A 14750-nucleotide genomic window follows, 5' to 3' on the forward strand; every position below is an offset into this window, starting at 1 on the left:
AATTGGTGGTTGTCAGTGTCTGGGGGAGAGGAAATCGGGAGTTGTTTAATGGGTATAGAGTTCCAGTTTTGCAAGATGAAAAAGTTCTGGGGATCTGTTGCACAATAATGTGCTTATTGATAATGCTACTGAACTATATACTTAGTGATAAAGATGGTAAGCTTTATGTTACGTGTCTTTTACCACAATTAAAAAAAAAGTCAAGACTCATAAAATGAATTTTTATCTTTTCTTGAAACTTGGAAGATCTGGCAACATGACCTGTCTTCCCAGATGGCACCAATTGGCTGGAGTTCAAAAGTGGCCCTTTAGATGAGGCTTAGGTGTGCCACAATCCCCACTGCAGTTTGATTTTGACATTGAGGAAAGGATATTTGCTATCATTTTCTAATAACTATCCTACTTCATTCGTCTTATGTCAGCTGCCTGAACCCTCTAGGCCACCTCTGATTTAGGATTCTGAGTGTGAAAATGTCACATATCCCTGACCTAGTTCTCACTGTATGCTGACATGCCATCCAAGGAACTATGTGTGGATTCCTACCTACCATCCTTCATTTGGGAAGAGCTGCTCAGTTTGATTGAACTGGCTTAGGATAAGCGCAGAGCTTTTTAGGATCCCCCATGTGGAGTATATGTAAATTTGAGTTATGGCAGAAAACAGAATGATAATTTGGTTATAATAATTAGTGAAGCAATGCACAGCAGATATATTGAGAGAGTTCTTGCCTGTTTAACAGTTTTATCATCAACATTTAGGCAATATTTTCCCTGTAGGGCTTTTGTAGGTCAATAGTGGTCTCCAAAAGCAAGACATTTAAATAGGTTTATTTAACACAGCAAGATTATTTTCTTTGTCAAATAAAAGATGGCCAGTGCTAGACACAATAATGTTACCTTGAAAAAATGAAATACTTTTTAATACAAATGGATTCATGTCTTCTAAATATGTTTGCATGGGAAATTTAACATGGAGGCTAGCAATGAACTTTGCTTTCACCCGCTAACTTAGAAATTGTAAAAAGATGAACGTTTCTGTTCTATCAATCTGTATCAAATAATTATTCATTGAACAATAAAATGTTAAGAACTAAAATAAGCCTGAATTATTTAGGCCAACAGCTGTATTTTCAGGTGAGGAAATCGGAGACTCAGAGAAGTTAAACAATTTTTCTACCAATTTAATTAGCCATAAAAGCCAATTCTTCTGACTTCTCATTTTCCCTTTGTCTAACTTAATGTGGAATAAGATAATTCTGATAAAATCTAATTCTTTTTGACACTGAAAAAGAAGTAGCTGGTGTTAAAAATCTAGATTATCATGACTATAGTCTCTCAATATATGTTGTTAAGTGAGAAACTTTTACAACTTTTTTATAGTTCCTGTCTCTTAACATTTGATAAGCAAATATAGGTCTTGAATCCCAGATGCTCATTTCCTCTTCAATAATTAAGGTAGTTATTATAGAAAGATAGAAAATTAGGTGAAATTACTCTGTGAACTTTTGTGATTTCTATAGAATTTTTTTATTGTGTAGAGTATTATATTATTAGAAACTGAAGTTTGAATTTCTTGATATCTTGAATTTCAACCTAAATTGCTAAAACCATTCTATGCGTAAATTTATATGTTTTTTAACCCCTCTTTTGAGGTATAATTGACATTTGACAGTATATTAATTTCAGGTGTACTACAAAATGATTCAGTTTTGTATACACTACAAAATGGTCATCATAATGAGTCTAATTACCATCCATCATCATATATAGTTACAAATATTTTTGTCCTATGGTGAGAACTTTTAAGATTTACTCTCTTAGCAACTTTAAAATATGCAATACAGTAGTAACTGTAGTCACCGTGCTGTACATTAGCTCCTCAGAACTTATAACTGAAAGTTTGTACCCTTTGATGTACATCTCCGCTTTTCTCCACCCCCACCCCCTCACCACCCAGCCCCTGGAAACTAGCATTCTTCTGTTTCTATGAGACTGGGTTTTAAAATTTATTTTTATTTTTATTTTTTAGATTCCACATATAAGTGAAACCTAAATATGTGGATTTCACTTAAAGACAAACCTATTTGCCTTTGTCTTTCTCTGGCTTATTTTACTTAGCTAATGCCCTTCAGGTTCACCATGTTGTTTCACATGGCAGGATTTCCTTTTTTCCTGGCTGAATAATATTTCATTATATATATATATATATAATACAATAAATGGATATTTTTGTATTAATTTTTTTAGCTTGGTAGTAGCTAAGGCAGTATAGCATATAGTTCAGAACGCATGCTTTAGTCAAAAAGAACTGGGTTCAAGTCTCAACTCTGTCCTACTACCTATGTGACCCGAGGTAATTTACTTAATTTCTATGGGCTTAGCATCCTCATTTGTAAATGAGAATTATAACAGTATTGTGAGAATTAAATGGGAGAAAGCAGGGAAAGGCCTTAATTGGCAAGAGTACTTTACTTGGCATATAATAAGCCCTCAATAACTCTTTTCTGTAAGCTGTTCTTGGGCATCTGATGTATTTTGCATGCCTGCTGGTCACTGGGAATGGAGGTGTACAGGATATGGGGGGCGCCGCTGTGGGTTGTTCAGTGCAGAGGCAGCAGTGAAAAAGGAATTACAAAGGAATGAACACGTGTGCAAAGGGCTGCGGAGAACAAAAAGAACGTTCTAAAGTGGCTGATTTTTACTCGTTTTAAGGAAGAGGTGGTAGTGGCTTATTTATTTCAGTTAATAAACTGTCATCATCCACTTGAAAATGAAATAACACACAGAATGAGTGCCTTGTGGGCTGCCATAGAGGGCAGCACAAGCGAGTAAGTCAGTGATACCAAGTAAATGCTTCAGAAATAAAAACGAGAGTCAACTTGACCTCTTGCCATAAGTGTCACATGGGCCAGTGTTTTGGCTCCAGGTACCAGTATTGTGCCCGGGTGAGGTGAGGCAACTGTTTTTGCCTCAGCATTCAGTGATGGTGGGAGCCAGATTTGCCCACGGTGGGTGTAGGAACATGTGGTGGCAGGCAGGCTCTACAGCAGAAGCTCCTGTGTTTCCTTCTTGGCACGACAGGTGTTTGTGCAATGCTTTCTGCTCCCAGTCACAGCCACATTTAGGAAATGTTGACTTGGAATTAAAAAAAAAAAAAGATATAGTCAATTCTACAGTTCTGTTCCATGTACTTATTCATTGTTTCTATTTCATTTGCTTGAAAAAATGAATTAAGGTCACACTGTAACCCATTTCAAAAGGAACACCAGTGATCCACCAATACTTGGCTGGTTTTAGGTTTGAGAGACTCTCCTAGGGAGGAAGGACAGCCCCCGGATGAGCAGCATCTCAGGATCACGTGTCTTAGCAGCTCAGGTTCATCCTTCTAGGTTAGGGAGAGCACTTGTGAAGCAAAATCATAACATAGCTATTTCAGTATTTATCTCATGTAATGTGGAAGTGCCAGTACTAATACCATTTCTAAAACATTCAGCATTCACCAAGTACAAATCGGTGACATGAAATTATCACATTTCAAATGCAAAACCTCACAGACGTATAAAAAGTTTACATATGTATAAATAGCCTTCATGTAGATCTGCTGGTTCTTTTGACCGAGTAGCCTTCCCTTCTGCACCTTCCTTGGAGCTGGCTCTGTGGTCCTCCTTGGGGGAGGGTCTTCTGGACACCAACTCTGTGGCCTTGGCTCTGGTTCCTACGCAGTTTGGGATTTCTCTCCAGCCAACTCACTCACTTAACTGCTTGGTGACCTTGACCTCAGTTGAACTCCTCTCCTCCAGAAGAGAGATCAGTCGATTTCCAAAACTGGGCCCTTTCAGGAGGGAGTGGGGAGGGGTCAGGTGAAGTGGGGACGGGAGGGAATGGAATAGTGGCTGGAGAAGGTGGGTATTAAAGTGGGGCTGAGAGGACGTGTGGGGGATGCAGGGAGAGAGTTGTAGAGAGAGGACTGGAGTGGACTTGAGAGAGCCAAGAAATACAAAGATGTTGATTGATGTGTGGAATAACTATATTTCACCAAGAGACGTACCAGTGTTTAACAATGGTAGGTATATTGGGGGGGCTGTAATGCCAACAACTGTTTTTACAGTTACTGTGAAAACTTCTCCCCTAGTCACTTTTACATTTGAAGGGTTCAAAACTTCATCTTGTTTTATAGACCAACACACATTAAAGATCTTTTTCTTCCCCTTGAGAATAAGCAAATAATGCTTAGAATAATCTCTTCTGAGGGGAAGATTGGAAAATTCTGAATATTGGCATCAGTTTAAAATCCGCTTCCCTTCCCCAGGATACTCATACCTCTTGTAGGTACTTAGACTGGAAGATAACTTTGTAGAGTGCGTTTTATGGTGTACGTGTTTTTTATTTTAGTGATTTTGGCTTCTAAATTAAAAGTAATTAGATATATAGGCATGAGAGTGAGTCAGATTAGCCTGGATTATGTATGTATGATTTCATACCTTGTCTCACTGGACTGGAATTGTTTCTTTGGTTAGTGTTTGTCAGTCCAGGGAAATGTTCCAAGATCCCTTAAAGGAACCTGTTTGTAAAGGATAAACGGTGGATTTTAATTACAATTGCTTTTAAATGATTTCATTGACATATACACAAACGCAAAAGGAGGTAGGCATACACTTCTTATTCATATAGCATTTAAACAATTATAAACCGAACCAAATTTATAAATTAAATACAAACGAAACTCTAAAATCAGTAAAACGCAGATTAGTCTCACTGATGTAATGTGATGGGTGATGTGGTCTTAGTGAAATCAGACCCCACTTGTATTGTGGATCTAGATTGCCTGCTGTCAGGCCTTGGTGCTTGAGCTCCCTGGCCTGTGCCCTCCATCCTGGAATGACTCAGCTGTCTTCCTTTCAGCTGCTGTTAAATCTTCATTCATGCAGGGAGCCAGGTTGCTCTGGCCCTTTTCTTAGGTGCCAATGCATCACTTACAAAGGAAGGCTGCTTTTCTTCTTACTACTCTTAGACAATTAATTATAACGTGGCACCAATGCAATCATTAAAATACATGCAAATTATATGGTAACACACCGTTATTGAGGAGGTCATTCAGAATGTGTTGTTATAGATTTTGTTTTGGATATCATTTATAAAAAATACATAAAATAAAAAAAAATTCACATAGCACTCTCAGATTTCTGAGAATAAATCCATGGTTTTCTGTTTGAGAAATGTTACTACAGGTCAACATGATCTGTATTGTTGACATTTTTGTTTCTGTTACGTTAATGAATCCTTTTTTGTTACGTATCCTAACAAAAACTTTCAGAAGAGATTTCTTTGTTTTTCCCCTTATAAATGAAGCTACCATACCTTTTAAATATGTGTGTCGTTGTTTGTTTACTCTTATTCCCTTCCTCAAAACTTTATTCAGATTTTATTCACATACTGATGATATGTCTTCTGTAGGCAAAGCATTGGTCTGAGTGCTGAGTCAGGGACAGCTGTCTAAATATTAGGTTTCTCTTAAGAGTAAATCTCTCTGTAAGAAGGAGATGTAACATGCTGATAAGTAAATGAAATTTGCATTATTTACTTTACTCAACAAAAGTAACCTCAGAAGTCAAGGTTTTAAAGTTTCTGGTTTAGAATTAGATTTGATCTATGAAAGAGAGTTGTTTTAATGCTTTGAATTGTGGAATTAGAAAGATGGCCTGTAGGGTCCTTTAAAAATTTTTAGAGATTGTTTTTAGTTTTTTTCTCAGCCTATGTCCATCAAAACATCTGGTCTATTCCATGAAAAATCCATTCAGTCATTCAAATGGTGTTAGTTCCATGGCCAAATAGTGAGATGGGTTATATATTTTGTTATTTGTATTTCACATTTGTAGCGGGTAAAAAGTTCAGGTTTTGCAATCCAAATAAGAGACTTTTTATTTTTCTTTTCACAGAAGGCTAGACCATCTATAATACAGGTAAACAACTCTTTTTAAATTTACTTATATATTTTCCAGCAGTATTCTCTGTGGAATACTACAATATTGCCAATAATGTTTTATTTAGGATGCTGTAACACTTTGTTCCTACCCTTTCATCTTTGATGCCCAAGCCAAGACCAAAATGTTACAGACAGATGCTGAACTACAGATGCAGGTATCATATTCCAAAAATCCTTTCGTCTTCTTAGGTGTTTCTCTTAACCTGTACATTCAGTTGTAATTTTCAGTAATAGGAAAACGTATATTTGGATGAATTCCTTTCTAACTTTTAGAACTATTACAAATTTTTGCAGCAATTTTATGTTGAATATAACACACATATGAATGCACAATTACATAGATCAGGGGTTGACAAGCATTTTCATAACGGGCCACATATGTCAGTGTGTTAGTCTTTGTGGACCATACAGTCCATCTCAACTATTTAACTCTGTTGTAGCACAAAAAGCAGTGATAGACAATATGTGAACTAATGAGCAGGGCGGCATTCCAATAAAACTTTATGTACACTGAAATTGGAATTTGGTGTAATTTTCACATACGGTGAAATATTCTTCTTTGGGTTTTTTTCCCCCAACCATTTAAAAATGTGGACATCATTGTGAGCTCAAGAGCTGCACAAAAACCGGCAACAGTCTGGATTTGGTCCAGTTGCCTGCTGACCTCTGATAGAGATAGATAGTTAAGTGGAGCTTGGTAATTGTTTACTGAATAAAAACTTATGTTATAGAAATTTATTTTAAATATATATTTTTGTTATAAACTATAATTGGTTTTAACAAGCCTACAAAGATGTTTGTGAATTAGTAATCCAAATCTATAACACTAATTTCTACTGTTGGTGGATATTTAACTTCATTCATCTCTCTTTCTCTCCGTCTCTCTGTCTTTTGGTCTGTCTGTCTCTCTCTAGCCCTCTGTATATCTACACATGTATATCTACTTGCACAATGATATATCTATGATACTGACAATTTAATGGTTTTCCAGAGAAAATGGACATTTTTCAAAGAATAAAAACCATTTAACAAGTGGCTATTAGGTTTCTTTTTCTGCCATTTTGAAATTATGGTAGTTACCCACTGTCCATCATGTTTCTTCTATTACAGTATTAGTTCGGCCTTAATCAGCTAGCTTAAATCGCTTTCCTGGTAATGGTTATGGATCATGTGGTTCATAAGTGGGTCATATAGTTTCAGTTAATCTCTTTGGGTTCAGATAGAAAGATTTGTGTATTTTGTAAACATGAGTAACTTGGAAAAACCTAACTGGAAAAGTTAAGAGGAAAATAGAATAAGTGGAGATGCAGTCAGCCTGTGCCTACCCACCCCAGGTTGCTGCAGAGCTGGCTGCTGTCCCCACTCACAGGTGCGCTCTGAGTAATTGTTCTTGATGTGCCATTCATTCCAGGTGGCTGTCAATGGAGCCAATCTGCAGAATGTCTTCATGCTTCTCACTTTGGAGCCTCTGCTGGCCAGAAGCCCCTTCTTGGTCCTTCACGTTCGCCGGAACAACCTTGTTGGAGATGCCCTAAGAGAGCTGAGCATTCATTCTGATATTGATTTGAAAAAACCTCTCAAAGTGAGCTTTTCCGTGTATTCCTCTAAATACCTTCCTAGGTGTTTTTTTTTTAAACAGTGTTGATGAAGCAGCAGAGACGGTACTATTAAAATTGTGGAGTGCAGCCATTCATTATTTCTTTCATTCATTTTATAAGAATTTAATCACCTTCTGTCAAATCATCAAACAGCCGATAAAAATGCCAGTATATTACTGGAGGAGTTATAGGGCTTTCTTTGTCTGCTGTCCTCATTGTATGTGCTTCAGCTCTACCCAGAACAAACAAACAACAGCAAAACTAAAGCTTCAATTAGTAAAACTATTAAGCCAGCATCTAGGAAGTCTTTGGATATCAAAGATTTAAGAGAAAGAAGGTGAAAAAGGAGCAGGAAGGTAGTGAAATCATCTGGGAAGCTATGGTCCTATTCTGACCGGCACTTTTAAATTAAGAAATTGTCTTTCCTCAGAGAGTATGCACGTTTGTGTTAGTCTTACTGTATTCCTGGAGTTTAGCACAATACCTGGCACACAGTAGGTATTAATAAATATTTAGTGAATTATTTGAAGTTGTTTTAAGTCACTTATCTTTTCCTTCAGAAGACTTTCATATCTCTGTTTCCAATCCTGTTGTAAACTCGTTTCCAAAACATAATTGGCAAGAAATTGATGGTTTCTATGATATTGTTTCCCTTTCCAAAATGTCCAGTAAGTAGCATCTGTCCCACCAATCTGTCTAGGAGTTCTCCCTGGAACTTCTGGGTTAGATTTTTGATAACAGCAAAGAGAGGGGCCTCTCTTTGCCCCATTTTCGATCAGTAATTCAGATGAGACAGTTCTTGCTTTGTAGCGTGTCTTACGTCTTCTGCCGACATCCACATCTTCAACGTCCTAGTGTCCCCACATTTGTTCTCATCCTGCTCTAAGCAATCTTGAGCTCAGCCACGAGGGTAAGCTTTCTCAAATGCTGTTTTTGGCTCTGTGTCTGAGCCCTTACCAGTACAATGGGGCCGATAATAGTAATCCCTAAGTTGAAGGCTGTTCTGAGGATTAGACTGGCAGAGTTTAAGTGCTGGCATGTAGTACACTTGCAATAAACCCATTTGTTGGTTTGCTGTAGTTGTTACTGTGGTGACCATTGTGGGTCCAGCATGCCCCAGATGCATCTGCTTATCGTCCCTCATAGAGCCCAGGTCTGGACCTACCTAGAATGCCCTCTTCCCTTCCACATGCAGCAGTTTCTTCAAGAACTGCTTCCTTTACCCAGGTTAATCATTGCTTTTCTCTATGTGCCGGAACGTTGACCTTTCAATGTATTTGACTCTTAGAAAATTAAATGTATTGGCTAATGGATTCTTTTATGTTCACCTTACCGCCCTAAATAGATGGTCGGTATACTTTCTGTGGACTTCTAACTTTCTTTGTATCCCTTGGAGTACTTAGTAAAAATTTTGTGTAAGTCTGTAAGTGCCTTGTTAACAATGAACAGATGTATCTCGCAGTTTTCATGGCGCCACTATATTCTCTGTTGTATCTTCCTTCCTTTGTCCTGACTTTGGAAAGAATTTGCTAAAAAAAGATTAAAATGCCAAAGATTTCTTTGAAGTATTAATTCTACTTTTATTATCTTAAGGTAATTTTTGATGGTGAAGAAGCAGTAGATGCTGGTGGTGTCACAAAGGAGTTCTTTCTTTTATTGTTAAAAGAACTTTTGAATCCCATCTATGGAATGTTTACCTACTATCCGGATTCAAATCTCTTGTGGTTTTCAGATACGGTAAGTTAGTATGTCAAGTTAGTGATGTCTCAGCTAAACAGATGTATAGAATTAAACTTCCTATTTTCTTTTTCTTTGCATTTTTAAAAAGATTTTTATTAAAAACTATAGCTAATGTACATTATATCAGTTGCAGATGTACACCATAGTTATTCAACATTTATATACCTAAAGAAGTGATTATCATAAGTCCAGCAACCATCTGACGCCATACCATGCTATCACAATATTATTAACGATATTCCCCATGCTGTACATTACATCCCCATGACTTGTTTTATACCTGGAAACTTGGACCACTTATTGCCCTTCACCTTTCCCCTCCTCTTATTTTTTCAATTACAGTTGACATTCAGTATTCAATATTATTTTAACTTCAGATGTAATTTCACAGTTGTTAGACATTTATGTAATTTAAGAAGTGATCCCCCTGACTAATCTAGTATCCACCTGGCACTATGCATATGAACTTCCTATTTTGTTGTGAGGCCAATTCCCAGACTTCTGTCTTTGAAGAGGGAAACATAACAAAGAAAATAATTTAAAAGATCTAAATAATGTATTCAATCTTTATTTTTCATCTGTTGCCAAGACTTCATAGTATATTTTGTCACCCATCAGCCCCATTTCCGTATCTAGTAGGTAAGATCCAACTTCTGTTATCTTTGAAGGGTGGAAAGAACACAGTATGATAAAGAAATTTGTTTTATGACATGTGGACAGTGGTAGTCAGATGTCTTATTTTGATAACAATGATAGTATAGATATGACTACTAATACAAGTAAACACGCACACACACTTTTTGAAAATTCAGTAGGAGAGCTAACTTTTAAGAAGGAGTCTAATTTCAACCACACTATAATTTATTCTTTTTGTACCACAATTTTCTCTCTAGATCAGCACTGTCCTAAATTAGCCTCATGTGGTCATTGAAATTTAAATTTTATTTAACTAAAATGAAGTAACCTGTTTCCCCCAAAGTAAGACCCAGCTGGACAATCAGCTGTAATGCGTCTTTTGGAGCAAAAATTAATATAAGACCCGGTCTTATTTTACTATAACATGAGACCTGGAATATAATATATAATATAATATAAATATAATTAATATAATAAATATAATTAAAATAATATATAATATATATAATATATATAATATGTATAATATAATTAATAGAATACCGAGTATAATACAATACAATATAATATAATATAATATAATATAATATAATATAATATAATATAATACCGGGTCATATTAATTTTTGCTCCAAAAGGCGCATTAGAGTTGATTGTCTGGTTAGGGCTTATTTTCGGGGAAACACGGTAATATTAAAGATTCATTTTCTCAGTCGTATTAGCCGCATTTCAAGTGGCTACCATATGGGACAGCACAGAATAGAGAATGTTTCCATCATTGCAGAAAGTACTGTTGGACATCATTGCTCGAAATGCTGTGTAACGACATTTTTGCCAACAGTGGCCCCGTAAGATTATAATGAAGCTAAAAAATTCCTATAGCCTTGTGACATCGTAGGTGTTGTAACATTGTAGCCCACAGCATTACTCATGTGTTTGTGGTGATGCCAGTGTGAATACACCTACTGCACTGTCAGTCGTATAAAAGTACAGCCCATACAATTATGTACAGTACATAATATGTACTTGATAATGATAATAAATGACCGTATTACTTACTGATTTATGTATTTAATGTACTGTGCTTTTTATTGTTATTTTACAGTGTACTCTTTCTACTTAAAAAAAGTTTTTCCGTAAAACAGCATATGCTGTGTTACCCTGGCAGCCGCCTCATACATCTCCTGTTCACCATATCTCGATTGCATCATTTTCTTTTGTGCTCAATTGAATCCCGTGCTGTTTTGTACAGTGACATGCTGTACAGGCCTGTCGCCTAAGAGCAGTAGGCTGTATCATACAGCCTGTGTGTGTGGTAGGGTCTGCCATCTCGGTTTGTGTACGTGCACCCTGTGTTGTTTGCACGCCGAGGAAATTGCCCAATGATGCATTTCTTAGAATGTATCCCCGTCATTAAATGGTGCATGACTGTATATAAGCTGTTCTCTGTATCACTAGATGAGCTGTAAATGCTTAATTTTGGGGACAATCTTTTGGGGACAATCAGATTTTTGTCAGGGGCATGTTTCTACTTCAGAAGGTAACTAAATATTCATAAGATTTTTGTTTTTTATGCTTAAAATATTTTAAGGTAAATGGCAGATTGTTTTGAGGGCCTCAAACACTGCATTCCTTTTTAACACGTTTCCATACATTCTGAAAAGTGTTTTGTAGAGCACAACTGGTTTCACTTGATTGGCATAACCTGTGGCCTTGCCATCTACAACTCCACCGTGGTCGATTTGCACTTCCCGCTGGCGCTCTATAAGAAGCTGCTGAACGCAAAGCCTGGCTTGGAAGACTTAAAGGAGCTGTCACCCACTGAAGGAAGGTACAAAGCTGCAAGCCTGGTGTGGAGAGCCATTCTGGCTGCCTCTGGCGCAGGGATTAAAGCTTGAAAATACCACCTGTATATGGTTGAGTATTTCCGAACCACGTGGTTAGACTCTGTTGTTCATATATGTTTTGTCTTAAGGCGTAGCTCCACAGCTGCCTGCTTAGGGTATGTCCTTCCAGGGGCAGAAGGAACAAGAAGAAAAGGGAAGTCGTAGCTGCCCAGGAATACAGAATAATCTTGGTTTTTTTTTATTCTGAACAAAAAATAAGGAGTTTGTGATTTATCATGGTCCATAAATGCAGGGGGAGACAGTATTGAAACGGGAGCTTGTATTAAAAAAAAGTACAGTTCTTCCCCTTCTTTTTCCTCTTTCCTGTGTGTCTCCTTTACTCTCATACTTCTAACACACTCACAATACTTCTGCTCACCATATACCTTGTTTCCCTGAAAATAAGACCGGGTCTTATATTAAGTTTTGCTCCAAAAGATGCATCAGGGCTTATGTTCAGGGGATGTCCTGCTGAAAAATCATGCTAGGGCTTATTTTCCGGTCAGGGCTTATTTTTGGGGAAACATGGTACATGGGGGTTTTTCCTCCACACCACCAGCAGTTCTCCATGATGCCGTCTGGGTGTCCTACAATTTAACTCAATTCTGACACTGTCTACCCGGAAACAGTGTCAGATCCCACAAGTTAAGCGCTCAGTCCCACAAGCTTCCACCTCTCTTCAGATGCCAATCCCAAGTAGTAGGGGCCTTGCTTCTCCACAACTTAGGTCCCATTGGCTGCAAATGATAGGGTCCCATGAGCCCCTCCTCAGATTTAACTAATTTGCTAGAGCAGCTCATGGAACTCAGGGAAACACCGACGTTTGCCAGTTTATTAAAGGATGTGATACAGGATACAGATGAAAAGGCAGATGAAGAGGTTCTGAGGGCAGGCGCTTCTGTCCCCGTGGAGCTGGGGGTACATCACCCTCTCAGTTTGTGGACGTGTTCACCAACCCAGAAGCTTTCTGAACTCCCTACAGCTGAGATCCTGTGGAGTTTCCTCACGTAGGCGTGATCCATTATTATCTCCATTTCTAGCCCTTCTTTTCTCTTTGGAAAATGGGGCATGGGGCTGAATTCAGAACTTCTGATCATGGTTTGGTCTTTCTGGGGACCAGCCCCCATCCAGGGTGCTCCTACTGCTCTTACCACTTAGGAGTATACAAGGGTGGTAGGAGCTCCCTGCCAGGAACCAGGGCAGAGACCTCTGTGTGTGTGTGTGTGTGTGTGTGTATTTTCTATTATCTCTCAGAGCCTTTTGAAAAAAACAGTTTGAGATATAATTCATATACCATACAATTCACTCAGAGTATACAAGTCAGTGACATTTAGTATAGTCACAGAGTTGTCAGCCATCACCACAATTTCAGAACATTTTTATCACCTGTAAAAAAAAACCCGGTACTCCTCAGTCATCATCCCCAGTCGCCTTATCCCCCGTCTCCTTTTCCCTCCTTATCTCCTTATTCCCTAATCTACTTTCTGTCGCCATAGACCGTCTGTTATGGACATTTCATATAAATGGAATCATACAAATATATGGTTCTTTGTGTCTGGCTCCTTTTACACAGCATGTTTTCAAGATTTGTCCATGTTGTAACTCATCTTAGTATTTCATTTCTTTTAATTGCCAAATAATATTCCGCTGTATGGATATACTACATTTTGTTCATCTGTTCATCAGCTGATAGACATTTGGCTTGTTTCTGTTTTTTGGCCATTATGGATAATGCTGCTGTGGACATTCTTGTGCAAGCTTTTGTGTAGACATAAGTTTTTGTTCCTCTTGGGTATATACTTAGGAGTGGAATTGTTAGGTAATGCGTAGCTATATGTTTAGCCTTGTGAGGAACTGCTGGACAGTTTTTCAAAATAGTGAAGCCATGTTTTTGTTCTCTTTCTGGCTCTTAAAACTCCTTTATTCTAAGTTTTTCTGTATTGATTGTAGGTAGCATAAGATCAAGTATATAAAAAGACACCATATCCGTTGCTTTCTGTAAACAGTATAATCCTTTTGGCTTTATCAGGAAGGAACATCCCTTTTAATAGAGAAAGAGTACCAATTTTAAGATGGAGATAGAGTAGAAGTGAGACTGTCACACTGCCACCAATACTGAGAAACCTTAAAGGATGGGAGGCGTAGGGTCACAGAGAGAGGAAGAGAAAATTTAGAAGAAATATAAAAAAGTGGCAGAAGAGACCCAGACAGGGTTAATTTTTTGGTAACTGAAAGGGAAGGCTAGAGAGTGACAGAACTGTGCGTTATTTACCAAACCTGGCTGAGAATGGTATATTTCAAGTAATGATTTTGGTTGGTTAACTGGTAGTGAGTTTAAATTCTGCAATAAGTATTTTCTCCCTGGGCACTCTTGATGGAACTGCCAGACTCAGAGCTCATTAAAGAAGAAATGTGAATGTGAATGAGGTCCAGTTACAAGAATATATTCTCTTGAGAGCTGGGATATGAGCGTTGTTGGACTAAACATATTCTTTTTTTAAGAGTGCATGTTTCAGTGTCTGATAAATACTAGTGTGTCTTTACCAAACACAGCTCTTTGCACTGACAAGTAAGCCATTAAGATGCCTAACTGGATGAGGTGATTTTGTGGCTTTTTTTAAATGATGGGAGGATTATTCTACGAATGCAGGTAGATGAAGCCAATCTGTAGGACCACTGTAGTACCATCTCCTCATATATCTACTTCCAAGCAATAATCGGGTTAAAAGAACACAAGGGTATCAGATACAAATCCATCTGAATTTCTTCATAAATCTAGTAATATTTGTCAATAGGAAAAGAGAACAATTAGTGAATGTCTTACAGGTCTACTGCCATATTTCTTTTCAAGATATGGGTGACACGATTTTCTGTCAGTCTGGATTTATGTTCAGTCTAGAATCTTCT

The 14750-nt window shown here is 37.6% G+C and overlaps 1 protein-coding gene across 3 annotated transcripts in view; it reads left to right on the forward strand.

Annotated features, from left to right (window-relative positions):
• Positions 1-14750, forward strand: part of HERC3 (HECT and RLD domain containing E3 ubiquitin protein ligase 3) — a 98310-nt gene that overhangs the window by 61213 nt on the left and 22347 nt on the right. For 2 of the 3 annotated variants that reach the window (XM_081037944.1, XM_081037945.1), the window contains 5 exons: positions 5937-5960; positions 6049-6138; positions 7395-7565; positions 9175-9318; positions 11622-11788. In XM_081037944.1, coding sequence (XP_080894070.1) covers positions 5937-5960; positions 6049-6138; positions 7395-7565; positions 9175-9318; positions 11622-11788 — 596 coding nt within the window. The remainder of the gene's footprint in view (positions 1-5936; positions 5961-6048; positions 6139-7394; positions 7566-9174; positions 9319-11621; positions 11789-14750) is intronic. The other variant, XM_081037946.1, reaches the window with a different exon arrangement.

This window comes from Rhinolophus hipposideros, assembly GCF_964194185.1.
Source record: "Rhinolophus hipposideros genome assembly, chromosome: 1".
In the NCBI taxonomy this organism is placed as follows: domain Eukaryota; kingdom Metazoa; phylum Chordata; class Mammalia; order Chiroptera; family Rhinolophidae; genus Rhinolophus; species Rhinolophus hipposideros.